Here is a 27652-nt window from a genome sequence, read left to right as displayed (position 1 = left end):
CCCTGTGAATTTGGTTAACGCCTCAGAAATGTTGGTCAGGCCACGGGGCCTGGTCAGAGCAGTCAGTTCTCAGAGCTTTGTGTGGCCGAACCACTGAGACAAGTGCCCACAATTGCCCAGATGTGCCAAAACAGGGAGATTTACTTAAAAACATGGGATTTTAAAAATTACTTCAGGGGAGTATGTTAAAATTATACAGAGGTGATGTTTCTGAGCTTCAGTTCTGGACTTTTGGTCTCCCTCAGCCCCGCGGCACAATGCGCCTCACGGCTGCCCGCGGCTCCCGCCTTTTTCTCCTCAGGGGCCGCCGCGACGTGAGGCGGCTCAGGGACACCCCCGGCCGCCTGCAGCGGACCCGTCCCGCCGCTCTCCGGAGCTCGCCAAGCTGAGGGAACCGGCCCGGGGCAGGAGGGAGCCGTCCGGGGGCAGCAGCGGCGTCGCTGCCGGCCCCTGGCACCCGCCTGGCTCCCGTCAGGTCGGAGCTAGGCAGGAGCCGCGCTCCCCCTGGCGGCCGCGGCCAGCCCCGGTCCTCCCGGCTGTTGTATTGCCATGGAAATACGCACCCTGCGGGGCTTGCTGGGCCTTAAATACAAAGGATACGACAAGCACAGTACACAGTTATTTTATTGAAATACTCGAAAAGGCCAGCAATGGAAAAATAAGTTTGTTATGAGGAAGTAATGTTCGATTTGATCCTTAGAAAAGCTGTGTCTACAGGTAACTCTAGCCAGTTACAGAATGCACTGTGAACCATGCAACTAATATACTACAGCAGAATAGGTACTGTGTACTAGTTCAGTTCTATCTTATACACAGCTTTTAACAGGATTGACACATGTAAGAAATTAAACAGCAGCACTTTTTGAATTATTAACATATATAATATACAAATTTTCTTATCTGATGCATAAGGGTTATAAAATACAATGTAGTGGAAAATGAGTAACTGTTACACACAGCATGTGAAGTTGATCTGGCAGTTTCTGAAGTCTTTGTTTTTCCTTTTAAAAGAAGTTATTAGACGGATAAGCGTGTCACTGGTCATACAACGTAGAAAATCATAGGCCAGGACAGCAACTGTGACTTTTTCTTGAAACACATATTACAGTAGGGAAATCTGTTGTTGAAAGAGCAGGTTAGAAAGAAAAACACAAATTCTGCTTGGTGTAGTTTGTAGTCCAAAAAGATTAAGTCACTTCAAATAAAAGTGAAATAAATAAGCAATCCTTGAGGAAGTATGATCCTCGAGTTGAACCTACTCTATCGAAAATGAATTTAAATGAATTTCATCTATACACTAGTATGTCACCATGGTGAAATACCTAAGAACAGTATTTTGAATAACTTCTTGGGGAGCAATGTTGTACTGCTTTAATATGTACAGGTTATTTACAACAAATTCCCTTTTGGCCTCACAAGTTAAGCCATTTTAAACTGGCTAAGATGCAATTCTTTTTTCCACGCATTATGCAATACTGTAGTTAGAGCTATAATTTAAAATAATCTTATGCATGAATTACAAATATTAATAAAGTAACTCTGCATATATAAATAGTTCTAGCAGAATTTAAAGCATTCAGAATGTACATAAAAGTTTATTTTTATTTGGTAGGGCCGGATGTGCTTCTTCTCAGATCATCGTTGCTTTAATAATGCTTTGTACATAGCAAAACCCAAAACTGCAAAGACGGTAGCACCAAAACTTGCTCGGAGCCAAAATGTAGAGCTCTTGAGGTCCGCTTGCGTCACATGCCTAAAATTTAACACACACACACAAAAAATTATTTTCAGGACAAGAATATCAGATAACTTGTGCTAAGCTACTCTGCTTTTGGAAATTCATCACTACACTTGTCACAGGCAAGGAGCTTACAGTTCAGCCTTATGAGTACTTAAACAGTCATTTTATTTTTCTTGAAAGCTTAGGACTTGATCTGCTGCCATGATTACATTAGCAGAACCATGGAAGTCAGAGCTCACACAACTGCAGAAGAATGGGAGAGCAGTGTGTCCTCTTTGAGAGTACCAGCAAATGTTCAGAAAATAAAAATAATAAATAGCTAGCAAATTAATAATAATCCATAGTGAGAAAAAGTCCATTACAGCAAACAAAACTTTTTTTTGAGTTTGCATATTTCCACTTTTCCTTGCAAAGTTTTCCAGCCCTATTAAATATCTACTTCTATTTCTCCCCCCCCCCCAAAAAAAAGTTTGCTGACAAGTAGCAAGTAATATTTTTCCAAAAGCTAGAATCAAAAGAATAAGTTTGTAAATCCCTTTCTTCCCAGTACAGTCACAAGAACAGCAATAGAAACAGTTATCCAATACCAAGCTGAAAGCTAAGAGAAGGTGCTAGTGAAACAGGCAGTGACAATGGCATTAACAGAAAACGAGAAGATAGAACAGTATGAAGTGACTGGATGACATAAGAAGCCACGTTTTGCATGACAGTAGACAGCCAGTGACCCAACTCTCCCAAATACTGCAGAAAGTTTGTGAGCATGCTCAGTTAAACACTGCTAGACATCCTTAAAGTAGTCTCAAGTATGACAGCTTACCATAAAGCAGGAGCTACTATTTAAAACAAGTTATCATATATGCCATAATTCAAAGCACAAGTTCCTAAATAATAGCAAAGAGTTTGTTTGTTTTTGTTTAAGATAGAACTCATGAAAGAACTTCACTAGCCTACAGATTTTAGCCTGTATTTATAATGATGAGTTACTCGGTGCAAACTGCAGGAGTATTAAATCCAAGGAGCATACAGAGATCCTAAACATACACAGTGCATAAGAAAGTTCAGATAGTGTGAACTGCAGAGCTGTCATATACAAGCTGTTTAGTAAAGCAGGAATTGTACTTGCTATCAAAATACACAAAAACAGTTTAGGATATTATTTAGCAGACATTTGCAAGAGCAATATAAGCCATATAGATAATCAGTGTACTGTAATATTGCATGCTGAAGAAAAGGCACAAATTCTTTGGTGTATTAACAGCAAAACACAGCTGCTAGCTAAAAATTCCTAATCTTATTTAACAATATCTTGGTAGGTTATTGAACAGACCAAATTCATGAATTCCTGAAAGCATTAGTTCTGCATCTACTTTTGACAAACCCTCTGCAAACCAGATGTCAAGTGGTTGTTGAGGGTAAGAAAGGGATAAGGCAATGGCAAGATCACCTTAGTTTGGCTGCTGTTACCTGTCTTCAAGTAAACGTGGACCAAGAGATGACTCCATGAAGATGGAATCTTCTACAAAGTTGACGGCGTGTACCTGCTGCATAATACTGCGCTCCTCGTCTGCTAACAGCATGGCACCCAACTCATCTATGTAGGGTCTTAACCTTTTTACACACATGCACAGTTTGCAGTTCATAGCATGGCTCAACAATAATGTTTCAAATATGCTCAAGTAACAAAGCCCAAAGAATTTATAATTTTCACCCACCTAACCTCCGATTCTTGTGGAGTTGTTAAAAACTTAGTGGTTGGAAAAAAAAACAGAAATAAACGGAGTTTAAGGACAAGGAAAACTGCTTAAGAAACTGAATCTCTTCCTACTCCATCTCCAAAACATTAATTTTCATGTGCCCACAGGATACTGCAATACTCTTGCATCATATGCATGAGCTAGAGTACCTGTGCTAAACACTGGAATGGCTTAACACATCAGCTCTAAAATTGATATGATCTCATCATCATTGATAATTCAAATCAATACTGTATTCTATTATTACTAAAAGCTTTAGCATTCTTTTTATTTATTTATTTTTAAGTAAAACACTATAAAACACTTGTCTTAAAATCTGTGATTTATAACACTTATCTTTGTATGTAAAATGAATTACTTGTATGTGACATGATGTTAATAGGTTATGTGACAAGCCCCATTGGGTGAAGATTTGTATAATTAACAAGTCTCAAGATTAATTTGGTTAATTCCAATGCCCAACTATTTTTATAATTTAAATAAGCATCCCTTTAAAATGGTAAAACATTGTTTAAATTGCAAATGAGTGCTTTTGCATTGCCCTGTAAAGTGCACTCTCATCTGCATTTTCTGATTCCTATCTATAATTTGCCTTGTTTTGACTTTTGCACATGTCCATATTCAGTGGTATTCAAGAAACTTGCTTCATCCTTTTAAAAACAATTAATATATTCTCATTCATGATAAAATCCTCTTTTCATATCTAAAGGGAGAGTAAATTGACTCTGATCTCTTTTCTAGTTACAGATTCTTTCATTTGAAGAAAGAAACTAAACCAAGGCAGGGATTTGTTTTATAACCTCAAAGGAATTAACACAGTTAGTGCCCTCTGAAGATCTCAGTCCAAATATCCAAAGCTCAAAATACTCACTGAAATTCACAACATTATGGATGTTTAATTGCTTTACACCCTTGGAAGAAAATCTACTACTTCTTTCTTAAGTGTTCCTTACACTGTCCTAAATTCCATTTTTACATCTTTGATCCCTAATACTGCTCAGCTGCCATTAAGAAAAAAAATCTGAATGTTTGTTTCTGGCACAGGTTTTCTGATTTGAAGGTAACTATAATATATAAACTTCACTCGATACATAACAAAAATTCTACCTTTTCAATAAATAACATTCAAATTTTATTTCAGTGTAGTTGTGTTTATGAAACTAATTTTCACCAGTGGTAGAAATATTACTGCCCTGATAGTAAGAGAGTACCTGAAACTTTCACTAACTCTAAACTAGAAAAATTATTCTCTCCAGTGGAAAAATTGTACACGGATGTGTGCACATATACATACACACACACAAGTAGTTAGGACTCCATAAATGATGGTGTATTTGAAATTCTTATTAGCTTTTAAACTTCTGAAATAGTTTGGTGTGCATATTTAATCACATAATTAGTTCTACATATATAAGGTGTCTAGGAATTTTGCCTCTGGCATAAAATTCAGATTTTAATGCACACCTTGGGAAAAAAAGAAGGCAGATTCAATCTGCCCTTCCTTAACAGTGAGCCACATAACTTGTCACTTGTTGAATAGTACCTTTGAGATCTGTACAGTCTTCAATAGGGTTTAACAACTCACAAGAAGTTTGCCACGTGTACTTATCAAGAAGTTAACTGAGCATGCCTGTCATGGTTACACACAGAAAACCGCCAAGTTATGGACCAATACTGACACTTTTCCCCCCATGTCAGAAGAAGAAAAATCCTAAGTCTGGGGAGGTTTAACCTTAACTATTAAAATTGAAAAACAATCCCATATGAACTACAAACATGTTTTAAAAGCACAGTACAGAGGCCACACTAGTCACATGGTTACTCAAGCCAAAATTATAGGCAAGTTAATGCAGTCAGCCAGCAGCAGGCTGCTCTGACAGATGATAGGTTTTAACAATAAAATACGAGCAACTAAATTCCAAAAACATCACGTAACGTGCAAGCTGCTGCAGCTTCCTTCAGGCACATTTTCCTAGGATGCAAACCACTCCAGCAGTTAGAAGTTTTCCCCATGCATTAGTTATCTAAAATGTGAAAAGCGCCAAGTGCATGTTATTATCTACAAAACCTAAAAAGAATTTAAAATGCCAGTTCAATATAATCTATTTGGAAAGAAGCTTTGCAAAACTCCACTCAGTATGCAGCACTAAGCATTTTAGAGAAGGAGGAATACAGGTGAGAAGAATGTTGTTACACTCTCCTAAAATATTAGGGACACCCAAGTCAAGGGACAGATTTCTGCCATCAGATTGAATAGCACATGGTGAAAAATAAAACCTGGACTATATCCTTAGAACTTTCCCTTATAACAGGAAAATTACATGACTGCCTTAACTTTTAATTTCATAGAAGGTTTTCATAGAAAAAAATCTTACAATTCCTGAAACAACCACGTTTTATATGCAAGTAGAATTCACTTACATTTCACGTTATTTAAAAACTTTAGAAGGAACAAAATGAAATGGTCTGAGAAATCTTCCTCACTGAACAACACAGTTCTCATGCATAACAATCGCTTTGAAATGAACTCAGCTGACAAAAGTGTCACTACTATAAAAGCAAAAGGCAGCAAGTGAACGAATTTAAACCAAGAAAACAGAAAAACACACTTAAAATCCATGCTTTAGAGTTAGGGAAGAAAATAAAGCCAAAAATCCAAGCTGATAATTAAAGAAAGGGTTAGAATGACATACGCAGAAACCTTGCTTTTAGAAAGAGGTAAAACAATGTAATAAGAAGAGATTAAGTGCCAGCCAAACAAATACAAATGAACACCTAAAGGAAAAAAACAAACAAACAAAAAAAAAACAAATTAAAAATATAAAAATACTGCAGCATAGTAATGAGTCTCATGCACACATGTACAGTGCTTGGAATGCAGTGCCTTCTTCCTCAAAGAACCAATGAAGTGTGATCCTGGGTAGTTCAAACCAACAATCCTGTTCCAGCACAAGTATCCCCAAACTGAACTTCCACATTTGTTGAACTTGCCTTTCTGAGAGCCTGTAAAGCTTCAGGAGAGTCTTTGAAGCTTGTCCACAAAAGAGAAACTAAAGGTGGGCATTATTTTCTTCAGCTACATAGAGGTAATGTTCTTCCTTTAAGTACTAAGTGGGGAATATTCTAATGTACTATTATATTGTGCCTTAGTAACAGCGTTTAAGCACTACTTGGCAACAAATGGTACAAGGAGTCCAATCTGAAAGATTTCAGTTTACCTACTTTCACTTTCTAGAGCTTCAGAATAGGAAGAGATCAGAACACAAACTCTCAAGAAGCCTCCTTTACCTATTAGTTATCTGACTTCTGCCAAACTTTCTGACCCAATGGTAAGCACTTGTAAAAGCAAAATAAGAAATCACATAAAGTAGCTATATCAGAAAATTCTCTTTGATTCAAGTGCTGTTTTTATGCAAAAATCATTAAAATGCTTCTAAGAAGCTTATGTTTCTAAACAAGAGAACTACCTCTACCCTCCTGAGTCTACAATTAGGGGCCAATCTCTGTTATTTACGGATATCTCAGCTCTAATATTCTTTCCTATGTATACAGTTCTACAGTAAGTCCACGTACTGAAGGTGAATAACCTGCAGCAATATGCTCTGAAGAGCTAACTAGGAAGCACGTTGTTGAGAAGAAATTAGCCTACTGGAAACCTGCAACAAGCCCCATCAACTAATTGAACGACTGCAAACAACAATTCTAGGAAACACTTCTTCCTTTCCGTAGGGTCAGCGTAGAAGTCTGCAAGGAATTCTCTTTGCTTCGAATTACGGGCTTTACATACAGCAGTATATTCGTATGTTTATTCCACACTGCCTACCGACAAGGTGTGGAAAGACAGCATCCCAGGGCTTGTCAAACAAAGATTTCAACGCTTCGAGTCCTTGACAGTATCTCAGAGGAACTAAGTACAATGCCTAATGCAGGACTCAAAAAAACACAGGCCCACACTAGAGAGAAACATGTCACAACACTTAATATAGCAATCCATAACCATTCTGAAAAATGGGGATGAGCTCTAGAGGCGGTTTAAGCCTTGATAATGAGGAGTTGAGATTTTTTAGTAGTGACCAAATGAAGTATTAGAGTAACAATATGCAAAGAGACTTCTTTTGCAGGGATCTTCGTCTGTGGCGTGACAACTAGAGAAGAGATGCGGTATGAAGAGTTTCGCTCATATTCATGGTATTTTCTTAAACTAACGATTTTTTCTCCCTTCTCTAAATTCTCACTCTGATTAATGCTTGTATCTTGGATTAAAGTTGTATTTCACAAAGGTGCTCAAAGGTCAATGGGTACATCAGTAGGCCTCCTATGAATGCATACCTCACATTTAAAGGAAACATCCACTCTTATTTGGAGCATCTACACCTGAAACCAGTAAAAAGTAGTAATATGCACGGACCAAATATATGCAGAATGTGCCAGGATATTCTAACCACGGTCCTCAAATAACTATGTTTATCATAGTCTATGAGGCTATAAAAGGAACAGAACTACTACACTACAAAAATTGTTCGGTTTGAACTCCCATTTGCTGGGTCAAGGTGACAAGTGCTGAGCTGTTAGTAAATCACGTGTCAAAAGCAAGGTGTTTTATAAAAGCAGCCTGCAGTAGACACGAGGCAAGATATAGGCACTGTTTTCAATGCTGAAAACCAGTTCTCTTTACCCATTGCTTTTTCCAAAATATCTGCAAATGCAAATGGTTAACCGTTTACCACTTCTTACATATTGCATTTTATTCAGAAGAACTGGATGTTAAAAGGTCCAGATTTTTATACAACTTACCCACTTTCTGTGTAAACCAGACATAATACACACACAGAAATTCTATCAGTTCCCAAATACCAAACAACAGCAATTATAAGCATGTAATACGTCATACAGTGATGTTAGAGTCAAGCTGTGCCTTTTCCTACATTACTATTTAAATGGAAGTATTTTTTATAATAGATAACTAAGAGGCACTAGCTCTAATCAATGCTAAACAAACCTACATCTCAAGTGAGATCCATTACACAGACTTACATACATTACTTGATATCCATTACCAGCTCCCTGAAAAACAGTCCTAATTCCTCCAATATTTTTCCAATCAAAATGTGCCAGAATTGACCACCAAGTTGGCATTTTTTCAGAGAAATAACTGGACCAAGCTCAAAAGAACCAGAAGTACCTTAAACAGATCAAAGTTTGACAATTTTATGACAGTTATTAAAATAAATATCTGCCTATTTTGTGAATATGGAATGAAAAATCTGCAGTATAGAAGGTTACCAACTGCTTTTTCAAAAAAAAAAAAAAACCCTTTATTTTAAAAGCACACCTGGTACCTAGTAAATAAAGTTAAGGACCTGTTAAGAACTGCAGTGAAGAGTTTGTTCTTTACAGATTGCAGCAAGTCTGAGTTGAGGAAGTTCTGACAGATGCAAAATGTACACCTGTTGCAGGCGCACATACAGCGTAACCGGGCATGGCTGCGAAAACACACAGAAGGACAGGAGTTGAAATCTTGCTCATATAATCAGGTGCACATTAGGACTGTGCCACAACCAAGAGAGATTTAGGAATAAAAGGTACATTTGAATGAGTAAGGAGAAGAGAAAAAAAATGCACTGGGGAAGCAAGGGTAAAACTACAGCTGTGCAGAATCTTGGGGTTAGATGTTCTGTATCTTGTACATTTTGGCATTATCACCCATGTGTAGATCTTAATAGCAACGTACAAACATGAATGAAAACATTTGCTGAATTTAAGTTTGAAAGGAAGACATACGAGAATGTCTGAGTATGTCTGCACAGCAATAGATAACACCCCTTTTTCAAAGTAAAGAAAGCCACGTTGCCTACCACTTTCAATGCACGCTTTACAAAGTGACAGTTACCTCTACTTTTCCCACCCTAAAAAACACACATGCTTGAAAACTAAGGGAGAAGCGGGAATATTGATATGACAAGACATTTGGTCAGCGCTACGCTTTTTGTGGTTTCCAGTATTCCAGCACTACAAAAACAAGTATAAGAGAACAAAAACAAAACAAAAGCTTTACAAATCTAATCCAATAAATTTAGTTTCAAAAATATATTAAAAAAAATCCTAGATTTTGGGTCAAAGTGACATTAGTTCTGTTTAATTTAAAGCAAATGTCAGCTGTCATACTCGACTCCGTCTGTTGTAAGATTTATCTAGTTAATCATATTAAAAGCTCCACCCACCAAAAAAAGAGATGCAAAGTGAGCTTAGCAACAGTGAGATATGCAATGAAAAAGCACGTGAGCTTAAGTATATTGTATCAAAAGTTGAAAAGGTATTTATACAGAAGTTATATTAAAAAAATGTAAAAGATATCAGATTTGTGGACTGAAGCAAACAATAATAAGCACACCAAAAATAATAATAATAAAAAAAGCTTCAAGCAGCGCTTTGGGGGAAACTGTTGTTCACAAGAGTGTCATTACTTGTAAACAACTGTAAAGTTGAGCTATTATAAAGAATTACAGTACAACTTATTCACAATTATCTTAAAAATATCAAGATACGAATAGTGAGATACTGAGTGATGCATCCACAACAATGACAGAACAGAACGCTACATATTCATTGGACAGATATACCTAAAAACGTAACATGAGCTGGATGAAATAGTGTATTCTTTTAAAAATATGTTACCACGACAGCTGACCTTTTTATATATTGGATTCGTACCAGCTTTCTCAATTTGACATAATTTCAAGTTCTACAAAATTCATTTATGCCTCTCTCTGTTGCTAAATCTCAGTGAGGTGAGTTCCATCCTCATGGCTAACAACGACAAGCAGTGCTATTGTGCATGATCCATGCAATATGAAAAAAATAGAATGGTTCAAGTACTTACGGATACATTGCCATAGTTGTCAGTTTAACAAAGATATCTTTACTCGGCACATCAACAGTATTACATGTAAAGGCTTGAGGTGGAGGCATTTTGTGTTTTCTGCAGAATTCGGCAGGAGAAATACTGTATTCCTGTCTGACTTCATGCAAGTCAGACTTTGCAGCTACCACTAAGCATGGTATTCTGCTATCCATGAAGTGTTGCTGCAAATTTAAAGAGGCATTATATGTTATATCCAACCTCAAACACCCTAAATGTAACTGTTTGCAACAGCATTAAGATATACTAATTGCACTGAAGTCAAGCACTTCTAGAAGCAGAAAATTTTATATATACACAAGTAGACCTTACTTTTGTATTAATATCAAAATGGCATTTTTAATGCATCAGCCATATATAACCAGCACTCACAAATAAAATGTCTTTTAAGCACTAGAACATGGCGTATGGGACCAATAATTGAAAATGAATACTCATCAGTGAACTTTTTTTTAATTTATATACTTTTAATATGAGAATACATACATACACACATATATGAAAAAATACACAAACCTTAAAAATCCTGGCACAGTACTCAAAGGACTTAGGGTTACTGACATCATATACCAGGCAGACAGCATCACATATGGTTTCAGCATCAGTTAAAAATTCAGAGTCACTGACATCATGTAGCTGGAAAAAGAGAAAAAATTTTGCCATTATGCAGTTAAAGAAATTTTATAACTTTCTTTTCCTTGCAATTTTTACAGCTCATTGTTATGTATCCTTAGAATTAATGGACTGACAATAGGCAGAATTAATGAAAAAGAAGAGAAATTTACCAATGGAGTCAACATATGTGAGCTGTTAACATCACATCTGCAGGCAATCACAACCTCAGTATAAAAAGTTACATTTCCTTCTAACACAAAGTCTTATTATAGATTCCCACAGAAACTGGCATTCATTCTACAGAGCAGAAGACTCTTGGAAAACAAAGAAATATATCATCATAAGTAAAACTACCGTACAGCAAGCCTTTGAAGAAAGTATTTCAGCCACCGAAGATTAACTGTAGCCATCGCAATCATCCCACCTGACAGATTCTTATATTCTAAATAGGTAGATTGTTTAATGGAGTGGTTTCTTTAAAATTTAGTGAAAGTTTCAAAAATAACAGATCCTGAACATACTCAGTTTAGAGTATTAGCAACATCTTAAAATCAAAATCAGAAATTATTTCAGCCTGAAAAAACATGGAGGTAGAAGCGGTAGAAGAAACTATGTTTAGGAAGTAGAGACAATTAAAGCAGAAATTCCTTTGTATTTGTTTGCAGATTACTTTCTGTAGTTCACTGAACTTTAAGATTAACAATGAGGCAACCTTACCAGCAAGTATTTTTCCTGTCCATACACATAGACTGTATTAATGGCATAGTAAGATTTGTGTTCTGCACGTATTTGCCTCTGCCTCTGAAAATTAAGAATTTCAGGTTAGATCACAGCAACTTTCACCTTCAGTTAGATTTGAATAATTGTTTTACTCCATTTATTAATGAATGAATAATGAAATGTAATGAAAAAATTACAGTAATCTGTGGTTTATTTTGCAAGTACATGCATAGCTGTAATCCAAGATACACAAATAATTATGCATGCACTATCAATTTGTCTATTTGCTAATCTTAACAAAAATTAATCTATAATCTCCGAATTCAGTAATAAACAGTAAAACTCCTGTCAACTGGGTTTTGTTGTGTAAAATTAACAATTATGTGTGAATATAAGCAAAGGGTTCCTTACTATTAGATTTCTTCCAAGAAGAGCCTGAAGAACTCCACTTTTCCCACAGCCCTTCATTCCAATAACATTGCATCGGAAAACATTTCTCTGAGTCTGTTTTTTCTGAAGGTCTATCTTTTTGTCTCTTGTTACTTTTGAGAAAATACAAATATTTTTCACAAAATGCACGTGTGGATGTACATGAAAACATTTAATATAAATGGACAAGTAGCTTATAATGCACACAAAATATCAAAACAAAAGATTGTCTTGAGCAGAAAGTAGAAGAGAATTAAGTGAAAAAAGGACGTTTAAGCAATGTATTCTTAAGCAGATATTTAAGTTTAAACTCCTAAAGCATAACAAATCAATTTATTTTTAATTACCTGTAATTGCTGATGCTTGAGATTCCTGTTCTGCAAGTATCGAGTAGCCTAAATAACCCAGGTACTCCAGGCAACGCTGTACATCTAAATATGTGGTCAGTCTAGTAGAGGGGGCAAAAGGAGTTACTGAATTGTTAGCATCTGTAATACCAATTCTCTGCAGTACTGAAACATTTTTTTTCCGCCTGTCTCCAGATTGACATGATAGTAATGGTCTCAGTACTATGCAGTACTGAAGGACACAGGACTCTAGAGGTAAACAGTGGTTAACTTCAACAAGCGGAACTCTATGAAAGCAGTACTTGCTGCTGCCCATGAACTTAGATCACATTTTTTTCCTCAGAATAACCTCCTCATTCTCTATGTCTTCAATAGGAAAAAACCCTCATTACCAAACAGTATTATTCTTCACAACTTTAACAACTATTATTCTTAACAACTCTAAAAGAACAGAACAATGAAACGGTCAAATATTTTCCTGTTGTTTTGACAAGTTTCAGAGACATATACAAATTTTAAAGAGACATTTCATCATAGTTAGCACTGAATGCTGGTCAAATCCTGAACACATAACAGTTATCTGAAATTTAGGCCTCTGGATAGTTATAAGAACTTCACTGCTTAGGTCAATTTTCAACTATTAAAATTCCACTGTTACTACCACATTTTCAAGAGGAATCTCCACATTAGCATACGCAAAGTTCTCAGATACCATAATTCAATGCAACACACTTACGTCCACTGAGAGAGAAACCCTTGGTATGTAATCCACCCTCTTTCATTTGTACAAACAGTGTTGTTAACATCAGGCCCCCATGGCATATAAGGGAAGACTTTGAACAGATCTTTCAATTCATCGGGAGACAAAGCACAATCTCTATCCTAAAAACAAGCATATGGTATTAGACATAAAGAACATTTAATTCATATCTATTCTAAATTGGTACTTTTTGTCTGTACACTTGAAAAATTCAAGAAACTGGCTATAAAAAAACAGAACTTGCTTTCTTTTGACATTTTTAAACAAGACTAAATATATAGGCTACTTAAAAGACCTTGGTAGTACAACTATATTTGCATTTTCTCCATGTAGACAGAAATACCTTATAAACAGACCAGTTTTGACCATGTCTTACACCATAGCCAGTTTCTGAATGAAATGGCAATAACCAAGACACACTTTCTGATAACAAAATTGCTTGCAAGCTAAGGCTCTTAAATATAAGGACGGACACACACACTCATATTAAAAGCTTACCAAATCATGCTTATCAAAAATGCTTTGAAGAAACAAGTATGCATGATGGTTTAATTCTGTTGTGCAGTCTGGAGGAATTTTTAGCCTATTTATTGAAAACAAACACAAACAAGAACTGTTAAGTGAGTTTAAAAAATGCAGAATGTTTTAATTCAAAATAAAGAATTTTAGAATCACAACATTTGGTATTTAACCTTTGCGTATAGTTTTAACAATTTCTTTAAAGAGATCAAAGTACATACTTTTTATTAGGAATTCTAAAATTATGAGTGACTGTCTTTATATCACATGATATTTAGTCATCAGGGTTGTGTTTTGTTTTAAGGAAAAGTATGTAGTCACACTTTTCAGGAAAAGCCAGAGAATTACTTGATCTCTCAACTTTTACTTTGGGAATTTTCAAAGGCTCTCCAGTGCCAGAAAAATCCTAACAAGCCTTTTCTGATTTGGTGCTGCATACAATAAAGCACCTGCTCAGATCCATGTTGTAGTCTTGTATTATGAGTCTCTTTTGCCATGTCTTTCTTAAAAAAAGAGAGAGAGCAATGCGTGATCTGGCACAATGAGACAAGAGTTCTTCCTCTGTAATTTTCAGTCACATGAAGATTTTGGCTGATAGGTTGTAAAGTAAGGCAGATAATTTATATAACAATAAGCTTTAAATAAACACTTTACAGTAAACCTTCCCTCCTGTCGCTAAAGCAGCAAAAATTAAATACATGTAAGCTAAAGAAAGCTCAAACAAGTGATACATACGGAGGAAACAAGTACTCTGGTGTAAGCTCTAAGTCATCATCGTATCCAAAGCGACGTAAAACAGTCCAAGTTGTTTCATGCCTTCCTCGCTGAATGAAAAGTGTGTGTAGAAAAAGAAAACCTAAAATCAAATGATAAAATCTTAAGGCCCTGAATGACTTTATCTACTCTAAGTATTTTTATTAGGATCAGCATCAGACCGAAAACAAGAAATACTTGGATTTTAAACCACTTGTGTGACATTACAGAATAATCTATCTAGATGGAGGTTTCAGAAATCATGTTATTTGTAAAAGTGTCCTTCAAGTAACTGTTTCCTTAAAACAACCCACATGTTTTTGTCGTTGTTTGCTTCTGCCAATACCAGCACTTTAGAAGAACTTAGATGTATAAAAATAAGGACAACAATATTTTCAACAACTCAAAACAGGAAGCAAAACGCTTAAAAAGAAGCCCGGAGAGCAATCTCATGGAAGACTGCCTTTAATTTTCCTATACCAAAATAGGTGAGTAGGATTTTGGTTTAGCACTTTCCAAGCTTAATGAACACTGAGATTTCACTGCTTAGTAAGGCTATGCCTTAGGATTCCCACATTTTACAATTTCTCACTAGTCCTATCACATATGTAAGCTTCACAAGTAAAGCAGTTACACTGATGCTCAGAAAACACTTTTTCTCCTTTCACTTTTGCCATATGCTCTGAGCAAATTTGTAAAATACAGCGTTAAAACGATGTCAGAAACAACACCTTTCTGTTAAGTGTTGCAACCAGTACGCCTGGAGAGGAGCTACAAAGTTATCTAGGATAGAAGCTCTTGAATCACTGTACTTATTTTGGATATATGATTTCCAAACTTCTGCGACCATGAGTAAGAGACCTTATTTTATCCACCCCCATTCTTCCTGACTTTAATCATTCCTTAATACCATACTGACACTACATCAAGCTCTTGTCTAAAAGAATCAAGGTAGAGATCATATTCCCAAATACTTGCTTCTTTACATAAATACCATTATCAACTTTATAACACATCTGTTAGGAGTTAAATACAGCTTACCTTTTAATGTTAATCCATTATCAGCAACTCCATCACTCAAGTTTTTCCTAACTACATTCTTTACATCTTCCAAAGCTTGAGGTGCCAATGGCGTATTAAAACAAATTCTCTAACAAAAAATCAAAAGAGCATGTTAGGACCACTAGCTACTAAGCCAAACAAATGTCATGTCCTGTATAAAATGCAGCCTTGAAGGTTCTGATAAACTAGTAAAGGGCAATCTAATTTCTTACTGGAAATGAAGGCATAGAAACATTTTAGATTTTGATTTTAAAAACAAGCACTGGGGCTTGTACAATTAAATAGTTGTTGTTTTTTTTTTCATTTTGCTCTTGAACTAAAATTTGAACTGTGGTTAGCAATAAAATTAACGCTTTTTGTTTTTATATATCTGCTCTTTTAGGCTGGACATAATATTAAGACTTAATATTTAGGCCCAATTCCCTCCTGATTCACTTTACTACAATCCCTTGTAAAACAAATACTTTTTCTAACATTATAGGAGTTTAATCATTAAACATAGTGAAAAGGGAAGCAAAACAGAGTTACCTGAAAGAAGTTGAGCTCTGCATCATTGAGAGTCCCGTCATTATCCTGATCAGAAATTCTAAAAATGCGGGTGAGTGCTTTAATACAGGCAGGTTTCATCTAAAGAATAAAACAAAGTTCAGTATCTTTCTAGGCTTGAACACAAAAAGATTACACTGAATTACATGAGGCAGTTCGATCGCATTTAATCAAACACTAGCCTTCATTCTACATTTTCAGAATTGAGACATTCACATACAAAAGCACAAAAATATAAGAGGAAACAAATCCTGACCTAGCAAATTTAAATGCATAAATTTAAAACACTTATTTCACAATAAGTGTATTTCTATTCAATTATTACAAGAGCCTCAATCTCTTCACAAGCTGAAGGTGGCAATTCTTGACTATTAATAAAAAAAAAATCAGTTCACTAAGTTCAGTCTTATTGCTACAGAATGCTTTAAAAATAACTGAATGTTTTGTTTTACTTTTTTTCCACTCCAAACATTTCTTGGTGGAAAAAAAGGCCTGACTATCCCAGTGCCTTGCAAAGCTCTAGAACTACAGTCAACTCTTTCTAAACAAGCATGCTATCTATATTCACCATTTTAGCTATGGCTTCAGAAGGTTTTAAACACCAAAGAGTGAAAAATCTTCCCAGGGCTCATTCATCTACAAGGCAAAGCACTAATCATATGGACTACCACTACAACAAAAGAATTGCTGGGATACCTTCCAAGTGAAGGAAAACAGACAGTGGTAATTCTCTCCCAACAACTAGAGTGGTGATGGACTCTTCTCTTCATAGAGGTCACAGAGATTGGTTTTGAAAAACCAAAAATATTTCAGCACAACAATTATATCACAATACTACTAACACAAAGATGATTCTGATGGAAGAAATCAAAATAGAGTTATTCTCTCATTCCCTATCTAACAAAGTGTTTATGATCGAGACTTTTCTACTGTCCAATAATGCAAGGGGGGGGGAATAAGGTTCTAGGTTTTTATTTACAGTTGCCCATAAAAAAATACATATTTTTAAGCTATTATCTTCCACGATATGCTGAGCTAACTACCTACAATATTTTAAGAAGTCACATTACTTGTTTTTGATCCCTTTTGCCAAAGCCTCACAAGATGCTCAGAAAAGTTCTTTCCCTTAAATCAGGATAAGTCTGGAGTAAATTCCCTGAAATAAATGGAGTTACTGTGAAATGCGTACCTAAAGGACAACGGAATTGAACACATGATGTTTTTCACATTACATTTGACTTAATGCCATTACCAAAGCTTCTCATTTTACCTAGCAATTTATTTGGGAAATAGAAAACTGCCTTTATTGTTTTGAATAAAGAAGGAAGACAGATGGAATTAACACAACACGAAACAGTAACCAGGGTCTGGAATCTAATGTGTGACAACTGTGGGAGGGGCAGGTGAAAGGTAACAGAAGAAAATAAGAATTGCAAAATCTTCTGAAAAGGAAAGAGCAATCAAGCAATTACCTTCCCCCCCCCCCCCCCCCCCCCAAATTGTTTTTTAAATCTATGTATAAATACCTCTTTCTCCTCTGGGCAATAAAGAGGACCTGTAGGATGTAGAACAGCTTTCTGCGCGTAATAGAATAGCTCAGATATATTCTTCAAGTTTTTGGCTGAACACTGAAAGAGAAATTCTTACACTTATTTTCTAGTTTCTTAACTATTTGGTGATTTATTCTGAAATCTAAACAAAGAGTCAAGCTTTTAAAGTTCTAGCCCCATCTTGTGGGTACACTGCAGTTTTGGAAAAAAGTCACCTAGCCCCCATATGTGTTCAATAATTAATAAAGGAGGTCTCACTCAAATTTGCTGTCATACCAATAAGAAAGCTGTATCTGCTTAAAAAGACATATCCAAACTGATCCATTCTATTTAGTACTTTGCAGACATTTTTTTTTAGTTTAACATTAACCAGACACGCAAAGCTAACCATTAACATTTTGCTAAAAAGCAAAGATTTGAGGAGGCTCTAAATATTAGAAGTCTTCCAGCAACATTTCATTATACAATAGTGTATTCTTTTCTAAAGAATATACAAACTCATCATGTTAATGACCATTCTATTTGAAATAATTACGTATTTTGAACAACAAAAAAAAGTCATTATTTCTATGTTTCTATTTAAAATTTGCCATAAAAGTGCTTGGCGAGAATGTATTTTTTGGTACTCATTCTAATGTCAGAAAGTTACTCACCTCTACACATGTTTCTATCTCTGTATATTGATTCATAATGGGAAGAATAGTTTCCATACTGCTGTATTCCACTAGATCAGACTTATTTCCAACTAATATAAGAGGCAGCCTAAAAAACAAACAAACAAACAAGTTAAGAGCTTTAAAAGCAAGAGGGATTGAAAGAACTATTTTACTTTTACAGCAGAAGCCATTATATTATTTTCATGCTGTAATTAAATATCACTGTCAGCCAGTAGGCAAAAATAAGGTGACAGCAGTTCTGAGTAACTAATTTAAGATACATTTAGATAGAAATATACTGCCTGCTGTTACTTCAAAAACACACTATTAATCACAAAAGTAAATAATCATTTAATTATTATACAAAACCAGCCTCAGTAGAAAAACTTTGAAGACCACGTAGTTAAAACTGGTTACATCACCACAAATATAAAAACACCTGGTAAAAGCTGGCTATTAAATTCAAAATAAACAGCTTTGCTGGAACATACTACAGACCTATATACTTTATATAAGAAGTTCAAGCAACAAGATATTTAAACTTTAAGTTTAGAGTTTGATTTTCTTAAACAATTAACATCCTCAACACTGTCCACTGACACCCATTGATGTGCAGCCTACTTCACACTTATCTATTTATGCACCTGCTATCTTTATCTGTCCTTTCATTGATGAGAGGAATCCATCGACTTGTTACCTAAAGTGGGGTTAAAAAAACAAAAACATGATAAATACAGTTTCAAATTTAATATGAGTCTGAACTGTACACAAGCTTGACTACAACTGCTACTTTCCCAAGAAGTCACATATTTATCCACAAAAGTATAAAAGAAATAAAAACTGGAGTTGATTAATAAGCAACTCCTAACATCACTGAAAAGGACAGAAAACCCAAATGTTGAAATTGACCAGAAGATAGAGAATGCACAGATACATTTTAACAACTTGACCTTAAACACTATCCTATGCCTTTTAAACATCTAACAGGTTTCACAATGACAAACATTAGTACTTATTTCAATTATTAGTATATTATTTCAAGCAATAATTAGATAAAATACATTAACATACCTTATCGATAGAATTTTTGTTGTTAACAGCATATACTATACAAATCACATTTGCCTGAAATAAAAAGGAAAGACACTGAATCCCACTGTTCAGTCTCTAGAGCAACAGAGACAATTAAAAACCCAATATAACATTGAAGAGAAAGAACAGTTCTAGCATTAGTCAAAAGCAGTATATCTGACTCACTTAAGCAATCTGTAGCCTGAACGAACAGATTAAAACTTTTTTCTTTAAACAACAACAACAAAAAGTGAATTCCTTGGACTACTGATTAAAATATATTTGGGTTCTGTCCTTTTGCTTGGAAGGACAAAGCTTACGCTCAGTTCACCAAAGTGGTGCTAGTATCCAATTTTCTTATTTAGAGCAAGGTTTACTATAGCAAAGGGCACAAAACAGAACTAAATGAAATGCTAAGCAAGAAACAGCATGAGACCTTTTTTCTACAATTCAAACCGAAGCCCATCTAAAGCAGAAAAATTAAAAGGAAAAGTTTCTCCATAAGCAGAAACAATCTTCTAGTAAACATTAATACTCACCTGTGATATTTCATGATAAAGCTGCTCATCACTTTGCTCTGCTTCTGCATTCAACAGAACAAGCCAATCATTAATACTACACGTTTTTCTGAAGAAACTGAAAGCCTTAAGAAACTGAACTAAGATATTTCACAAAGCTTGTAAGACAGCCTTGTGAAAGCTCTTGTTATTTAAAAGGTTTTTTATAAAATGCACTAAAAAGTGGTTCTACTATAACTACAGTGAAAATGATTCATTAATTCACAAAACAGAAACAGTCTGTTGCTTATAGGCTTTTCAGCAGATATTCTAAAAAAGCAATAATTATGTTTGTAGATGGGTTCTCTCTGGAATGAGTTACAGTTTGCATCCCCTACATTTATAGGACGGTAAGCAGCATCATCTGTTCTATAATGTAAACTTCTACCACAAAATATATCTGAATCTATGAAATATTTGATCCAATAGAAAATAAACTCGCTCCAGAAACTTAAGCCTAAGTCTCATAAAAAAAAAAAAAAAAAGCATTATTTGTTTGTTCCAAATAAGGAACGCACTGAAGATAGTACCTCAACAATGTTGGGAGACAGATGACAGGAAGGAATCTGCTAACGTGACCTAATCCTTGGCTCTCATTACGCATTGTATAAGGACTTTTCTCTAGCTGTGCAACACCTGCATGTCTGTGACAGCATAACTTGATACTAAGCCTATTTAGTACATCTATTTGGTATCAATGGATTGTATCAAAACCCAAAAATACAAAGCATGAAACTGACACAAAATGATAAAATGTCCAAACTCAAAAATTTTATAAGACAGAATTTAAGGTATGTAAAGTCTCTTCCATCTTAGTAATTTTTTCCCTGAAAAATACTAAACAGCTTTGAATGCCATGAAAGTACCTACCTGTGTCTGAACCTGTAAATACCTCTGTCACACTAAGAACACTAACTTCACGGGAATATCGCTAACAGTAGCCTTCATGGTAGTACCAACAGTAGATACTGTTAGGCTTTGAATTAGGAGGATCAGCCATCATCATCCGATTTAGTTTTATCCAATGAATTGTTACTTTAATCTAGTCTTTTCCTACATGTAGCTTTGGTCCCATATCAATGTGGCAGTTGAAAAGGCTACTGAAGTAGATAAACAATTCCATACCAAATCAGTCAAACAGCAGCTATACTGTATAGTCCTTACCTGAATAATCCACTATGTGGGTTGGCACTCTTTCAGGGGTGACATCAGCTGGAATGGTGATTTCTTCAGCACGTGGCGGAACCTTGAGTTGTAGACACAGCAAGAAACAGCTTTTAAAAGATGATCGCTGAAAATCCAGCCGTCCAAAAAAGTGCCATACTACTGCATTTCTGCCAATTAGTTAGTTTTAAATAGGCTAGCTTATTTCTAGTTCAAGCTTTTTTTTTTTTAAACGATGTTCTGAAAGTCACTGCTGCTTTCTTGTTCTTTAATAGTCTGCTTACTGAACAAGGACTTTTCTCCTGCTTTGCAAGGAAGTAACGTTTTTAAGGGATTCAATGAATGGTTCAGTAAAACTCAAATCCACTATATCCAAATACCTTCAAAGAACTATTATAGTATTAAAAACTATAAACAAAATCTGAATTGCAAATTATTTTAAATAAAATCATATAAATAAAAGTTTTGAATTCAGCAGGGTTACCACATTCAACCAATTACTAGAAAGGGCTCCATATTCTTTAGCAGGAGAGTAACATCAGAGTTAGCATGCCATTACGGACAAATTAAATACTGTTTAATTTATGTTTGTTTTCATTTTTGCACAAGATATCCTGACCCTACTACCATTGAAATCAGTACCTGAACAACCACTGCTAACAGTGCGTGAGTTGGTAACCATTAAAAAAAAAAAAAGGCAAACACAACAGACAAAATATAAGTCTCAATTTTTAAGTGATCATAACCTGGGAACCTCCTTCCTTCTAACAAAGTATTAAATGTTAAATTTAAGTAAGCCTGCAAAGCAGGCTTATTATTACATTATAGTAATAAAAACTATGTTCTGCAAAATACAGTAGGTTAGCTATGGTTGCTGGCCTTTTTGCAGAGAACACTAATCCACATTCAGGAAGAATCAACTTAATTTTAATGAAAATTTTCTGCACAGCTATTTATTTTCTTTTTTATTTTTGAAAGGGGTGGGGGTGAAGAGGAAAGAGAGGGGGAAAAATGTGGAAAAAAGAAAAAGGGGAAAGCCAATCACATGAAGAATGGTCCTTTGTAAAACTTCAGCCTCTATTCTATCCTCATCAAGAGTGATGACTGAATATACCAAGTACATTAAACAGTATTCCAAAGTTTGAAATGTTTGCAACACAGGTCTATACAGCTCTTATCTGCGTGATGGATGGGCAAGAACTGTACACGTCTCTTTCAGAAGTTTATATAGGATGCAGGGTTTTTTTTTAAACTTATTTCTGTAAATTCATGCAGATTTTGTGTTATATATAAAGTAATGTTTTTCTTCCAAGATGAGTTTAGAAAAATATACTATGCTATACAGAAGGAAGAAGCTGAGAAGTGAATAGAGGGATAGAATTCATTAAATGCATTGACAAACAACCTGTCAGAGAATTGGGCCCTGAATATTTTAAGAACAAACGGAAACTAGAGCTCCTCTTTACCTGTAAGCTTGGGAACCAAATTCAATTATGCTAACAATCTGATCTTGACTCATGAACTGTGGTAACCTACCAATTTGCATTAAGCACAACGCAGTGTAGTTTCAAAGAGCAGAAGCACATGATGCCTATTTTAAGACTTGTGATCAGAAGAAATAAACTTGAATGTTTATATGTAAAAAGCTCAGCTATTCGCAGCCTTTGCAGTTCTTTTCATAGTATTGAGAGAACTATGAGCTGATTTTTTAAAGGAATAAAACGTGAAAATAGCTTTACGTTTATTCTGGTAGAAAGCAGAAAGAGTCTTCTTGTTTTTTTGTTGTTGTTGTTGTTGTTGTTGTTTTATCAAAACAACAACACGGCCAGGAAAATAGTATTCAGAAACAGAAATAAACGCAATGCAATGTCTTGCTTAGCTACAAAAAGTGGCTAAATACAAGTTATACAACACAACTTATTGATACCTCATTCTCATTCATTTTTTAATTCACTTGCTCTTTAAATACAACAGTACTTCAACAAACAAACCCAGCACCTTTCCATTTATGAGTCTCTAATGTTGAAACTGCTGCCAGTTACGACCAAATTCAAAAACTTAAGAAAACTAACATTTCTCAGGTATATGTAAAAGAGGTTAATTAGTCATGTGAAAAACAAGATAGGAACTTGGATAAAACTGAAATTCCTAATCTTTATACAAACTAACCTAAATCACTTTCCGGAAGTCACTGTTGCAGTTTTAGACTTTATTTATTATTGTAAAGAGGAAGCATTATTTTAAAGCAGAGCCTAACAACTTGCTCTCTGAAAAAAAAAATATTATACAACAGGAAAGAAATAATATTAAAGAAAACAAATAAGGATGTTCTACCTCTTCTGGAAATTCTTCACTGACAAGAGACATGATTAGTGATGTCTTCCCAACTCTGGCTACAAAAGAATTAAAAACAGAGATTAGATAATTTGGATATGTTACACTTAATAGTTGCATCCCATCTTAAAAGGGGAAGTATTTTAAAAACATTTTCCAACTGGTCATGCTGAAGGCTTTTTATATGCTGTTTAAGTATTGATAACAGTAGTTCTCTCCAAATTCTTTTATGGTAAAAGATTTGTTTCCATTTCATATTTCTACATTGTCCAGAAGGGAATCACATCCTACTCTGTCTTAAGCAAAAGAATTAGCAGGTCTTAACCTTAACATAGAATATTTAAAGAAAAAATATCAAAAACAAACTAGAAATGCATAAATACAGCTCAACAATTGGAAACTAAGGAAGCACACAGAAAGGTATTTAGGAATTAAATATTTTTATAGTATTCTTGTTACAATGATTATGCTTCAAACTACTGAGGATAAGAGCTGAACAAGAAGATGTGGCACCATCATCAGTGGACAAAATCTCCACAAACTAGCTGGACTACTTTGAAATTGCAAGAGCATAATCTCCTTGACGCAAATTCTGTCCCTCACAAAAAAAAAAAAAAAAAGTAAAAAGAGAACAAAACAAAACACAGACGTATTCTAATGCCATGGTTTTCTTAATTTAAATAGGAAAAAAATCACCTCTCCTCCAATATTCAATTAAATTTAATTATACAATTCAGTTCACCTATGAAGTCATGACTGCTGATAATGCAGTTGGATTTCTTAGGTTTGCGAATCTTTAATGTGATCGTTTAAAATTAAGAGTTAATGAATTTTCTTGGGGTTCCCCCCTTCCTGAAAGCCTTCACCTGTCAACTTTCTGTTCTTTTGAAAGCCTAGAAAGACTATTAGAGCTTTATTTTTGACACCTTTCTATAGGAACAATAGTTTTAGATTCAAGTACTATCTGGCATTGTACAGTTTTGACAGCCCACCATTAACCAAAATCATTTCATCCTGGACATAGAGCATCTTTGCTGGCATAAGCGGTTTGCCAACTAAGACGTTGCTTGCAATCAGTCAGAGCCTGTATCACTGTGCCTATTGAAAACACTATAAAAATTTCTTCTATTCACAGAAGCTATTTTGCTGACATTACTGCAATTTACACTTGCCTATTTAATTGTATGCAAGTCTGAATACGGAAGGAAGAAACAAAATTGTAAGACCAATTTGTTTTCATGCAGAAAATGGCGTTACTAAGCTGATGATCCAGTCAAAGTACCATCAACTTGTCCAAGTCTATGTTTAGTAATAGTAACAAAGGGCCTTCGGACATCCAGAAATAAAAGCTTCTCTTCAATGTAGAAAGAGAAAGAGTGGTTATTACAAAATTATGAAAAGCAAGGGAAAAGTAACCCTGGGTAGGAAGACTTTTGCCTTCCTTAGTGAGAACAGACACATATTTTCTTCAGTGGCATTAACTGGACAGCAGTAAGAAGCAAGTTTCTTACCAGCAGTATGGTTGTGTTCTCATCAAGGATGCTCAAACAAGCTAAAACAGTAATTTACACTACCAGGCATCCTCCTGCACAAGCTACATTTTAATATTCTTCATCCTGACAGAATGAGAACTTAAAAGCTCTCCTGTTTCCTTAGATAAATACCTTCCTGATACGTAAGAGAAGTTATCTAATAACTACACAAAATTCTGGAGCATATTTTGCATCTGACTGAGTCAGCTTTCATCTGAAGTGGTGCAAAGCATGTTGGCTTTGCAAACATACAAGATCATTTTATTTATTTAACGGGACTGAAAATAGAAGGTTATGAACTGCTGGTTAGGACAGAAACCCTGAGTATAAGCTTCTGATAAAGTGTTCTAGAGGTGCTTCTGTATAGATACATAGGTTCAGGTGGAGAGATTTGGTTTATTTTGCTTGAATCTAGGTCAGCCATTTGTCTTTCCAATTCTGTTTATAGCCTTAGAAGTAACAGCCTAAACAACACTGGCTGACTAGGATGAGGAAAACAGCACAGCATTTTGTGATGATTAACCGGTCTTCTCTTTTTTCTCACATATGGAAGCCTTTTAGATCATGCTGTTTAAAAGTAACACGCTGAATGTATTCTGAAAATTATCAGCTATTAAAAATTTATGCTTGCACCCTGGGTACTAGGACTAAAACAACCTTAAATCTAAAATGTAGACCACTTGGGATGAAAAAAAGCTGTTTTGGAACAGCGTGACAACAAAAGGTCTTGCCATGATATTTCAGAGTCTGAACCTGCCAGACTGCTTCTATCATCCAGCAGGTTATTGCATGGTCCAGATTTTTTATTTATTGGCCTAAAACAGCAAGTTAAATACAAAAGTCACACATACAAAACAGCACTAATAATATAACTGGTTTTACAAATTGGAAAAACCTGTCGATATCTCCCTTCTGTGCTCACAAATTTTAAAAAACAAAGATGCTCACAATCTCTGATGTTGCTATTAGTTAAGAGAACCATACCCCTGAAATTTTCAGTTGGACACATTGCGATCCCAGTTGCCAAAATCTGAGCACTTGCTCCACCTGTACTTCACCACCCTACAGAACCAGTTCAGAACACCCCAGTGTGACCTTGGAACACCCTTCTTCCTGAAGAGTTTTTTTTATTTTTTTCAGGAGTAACATCCTGAGAAAGTTCTTTTACTATGGTGCAGCCAGTTGAGTACTGGGGGGCTACTTTGAATAGGAAAATGGAAATTAACTCCTTTTAATTTCAGATCATTCCCTTCTTAAACACACATTCTGCAGCTAAAGCATGCAGCTAACACTTTAAAAATTCTTAACTCAAATGATTTTATACAAGTTCTTCTTCCCATTTACCACGATTATATATAAAAAAAAAAAAATCCAGCACAACAGATATAAGCAGAAGACCAACTAATTTTAAATTAAGCAATAAAGGCTCAGTCCAATTTTAAACAGCATGTTCCGTGAGTTAGCTTCAGCCTGGTAAGTGTAAGTCTAAAATCTGTAGCCTCAACTCATTGCCCAAGAAAGCAAAGGCAGATTAGGAATTTGTGCTCTGAAGAGGAATGCAGCCGTGTTCTACATCCACAAATGCATTTCTAAATAAATCAAGTCTTGTGAAGCTAGAAAAATAAAACTTCAACGAGTTAACTCTTCCTGTTTAGCATTATCTCCCTAGAGATTCCTCTCTAAAGCCACTGAGGATCTTTCTAGGCAGTGCAGACAGAGCCAGCCGAACACTACAAAATAACCGCATGAACTATACTATAAATATATATGAGGCATTCAGTTCTCAGGAAAGCTTTGTCAGGAGCACTTTCCTCCTCGTATAATTAGGTAGTTTTACGAGCAACAGTCAGCGATTATTTTGTGCTCCTTTCTTGTGAGGAACTTGAGAGCACTTCACAAGCTAACAACACAGAACCTCCTTGTTGCTGCTTCCATCAGCAAGGGGCTGCGCCTTTGAAAGCCTAACCGCTGATTTGGGTACCCAGATGTGAACTTAAGGACACAGCTTTGGAAACAAATGAAAAAGCGCAGCCCCACGCTCCCTCAGGCGGTACGCGGCGCTTACCCAAGGTCACACAAGTTAACGGCAGGAGCCGGGCTCGGCACTCCCGGTCCCCTCACGGCCCCCTCCCAGCCCCGGCCCCCTGCCCCCGCCGCCCCCCGGAGCCCCTGTCCCCCAGGAGCGCTCTCTCCCTCCGCGGACAGACCCGTTTGGTGCCACCCCCGGGCCCAAACGCCCCAGCCCGGTGCCCTCCGGGGCCGCCCCCCGCCAGCCCCGCAGCCCCACGCCCGGCGCCCTCAGCGGGGCAGAGGGGGAGGCTCCGGGGCCCGCGCAGGGCCGGGGCTCCCCTGCCGGGGCCGTGCCGGGCGGAGGAGGCCGTGCCGGGCCCTCCCGCACTCACGTTCTCCCACCAGCAGGATCCTCACGTCTTTCTTCATGGCCCCGCTCGCTGCCCGCGGCCGCGGGGCGGCTCACATCGGGCTGGGCCGGAGGGAAGCGGCGCGGCTGCGGCCCGGGAGCCCCTCACGGCGCCGGCCCCTCACGCCCGGTCTCCCCCCCCCCTCCCAACCGCCGCCGCCGCCTTGCGGCGGGCTCGCTACGGCGGCTGCCGAGGGACAGCCC

General features: G+C 36.3%; 1 protein-coding gene across 4 annotated transcripts; it reads right to left on the bottom strand.

Moving 5' to 3' along the window:
• Window positions 1-606: 606 nt before the first annotated feature.
• On the bottom strand, window positions 607-27651 carry RHOT1 (ras homolog family member T1). 4 transcript variants are annotated; one of them, XM_027471410.3, is made up of 21 exons: window positions 27432-27651; window positions 23498-23556; window positions 21164-21245; window positions 19982-20025; window positions 19443-19496; window positions 19016-19068; window positions 18369-18477; window positions 17692-17793; window positions 16148-16246; window positions 15599-15707; window positions 14540-14660; window positions 13784-13868; window positions 13262-13407; window positions 12526-12626; window positions 12161-12291; window positions 11747-11830; window positions 10931-11050; window positions 10376-10578; window positions 8856-8978; window positions 3206-3349; window positions 607-1753 (listed from the first exon to the last, which is right to left on the bottom strand). In XM_027471410.3, the coding sequence occupies exons 1-21, from the start codon at window positions 27466-27468 to the stop codon at window positions 1636-1638; spliced, it is 2124 nt and encodes a 707-aa protein (XP_027327211.1). In that variant the 5' UTR covers window positions 27469-27651; the 3' UTR covers window positions 607-1635. The 4 variants fall into 4 exon arrangements, with proteins under 4 accessions (XP_027327211.1, XP_027327212.1, XP_027327214.1 ...); XM_027471411.3 differs by lacking the exon at window positions 3206-3349; XM_027471412.3 differs by lacking the exons at window positions 607-1753; window positions 3206-3349 and adding an exon at window positions 3382-6270.
• Window position 27652: the final 1 nt, after the last annotated feature.

The sequence above is a fragment of the Anas platyrhynchos genome, chromosome 19 (genome assembly GCF_047663525.1).
Source record: "Anas platyrhynchos isolate ZD024472 breed Pekin duck chromosome 19, IASCAAS_PekinDuck_T2T, whole genome shotgun sequence".
Lineage (NCBI taxonomy): Eukaryota > Metazoa > Chordata > Aves > Anseriformes > Anatidae > Anas > Anas platyrhynchos.
The sequence above is the reverse complement of the archived record's forward strand: the minus strand, read 5'-3'. Positions and strand labels throughout refer to the sequence as shown.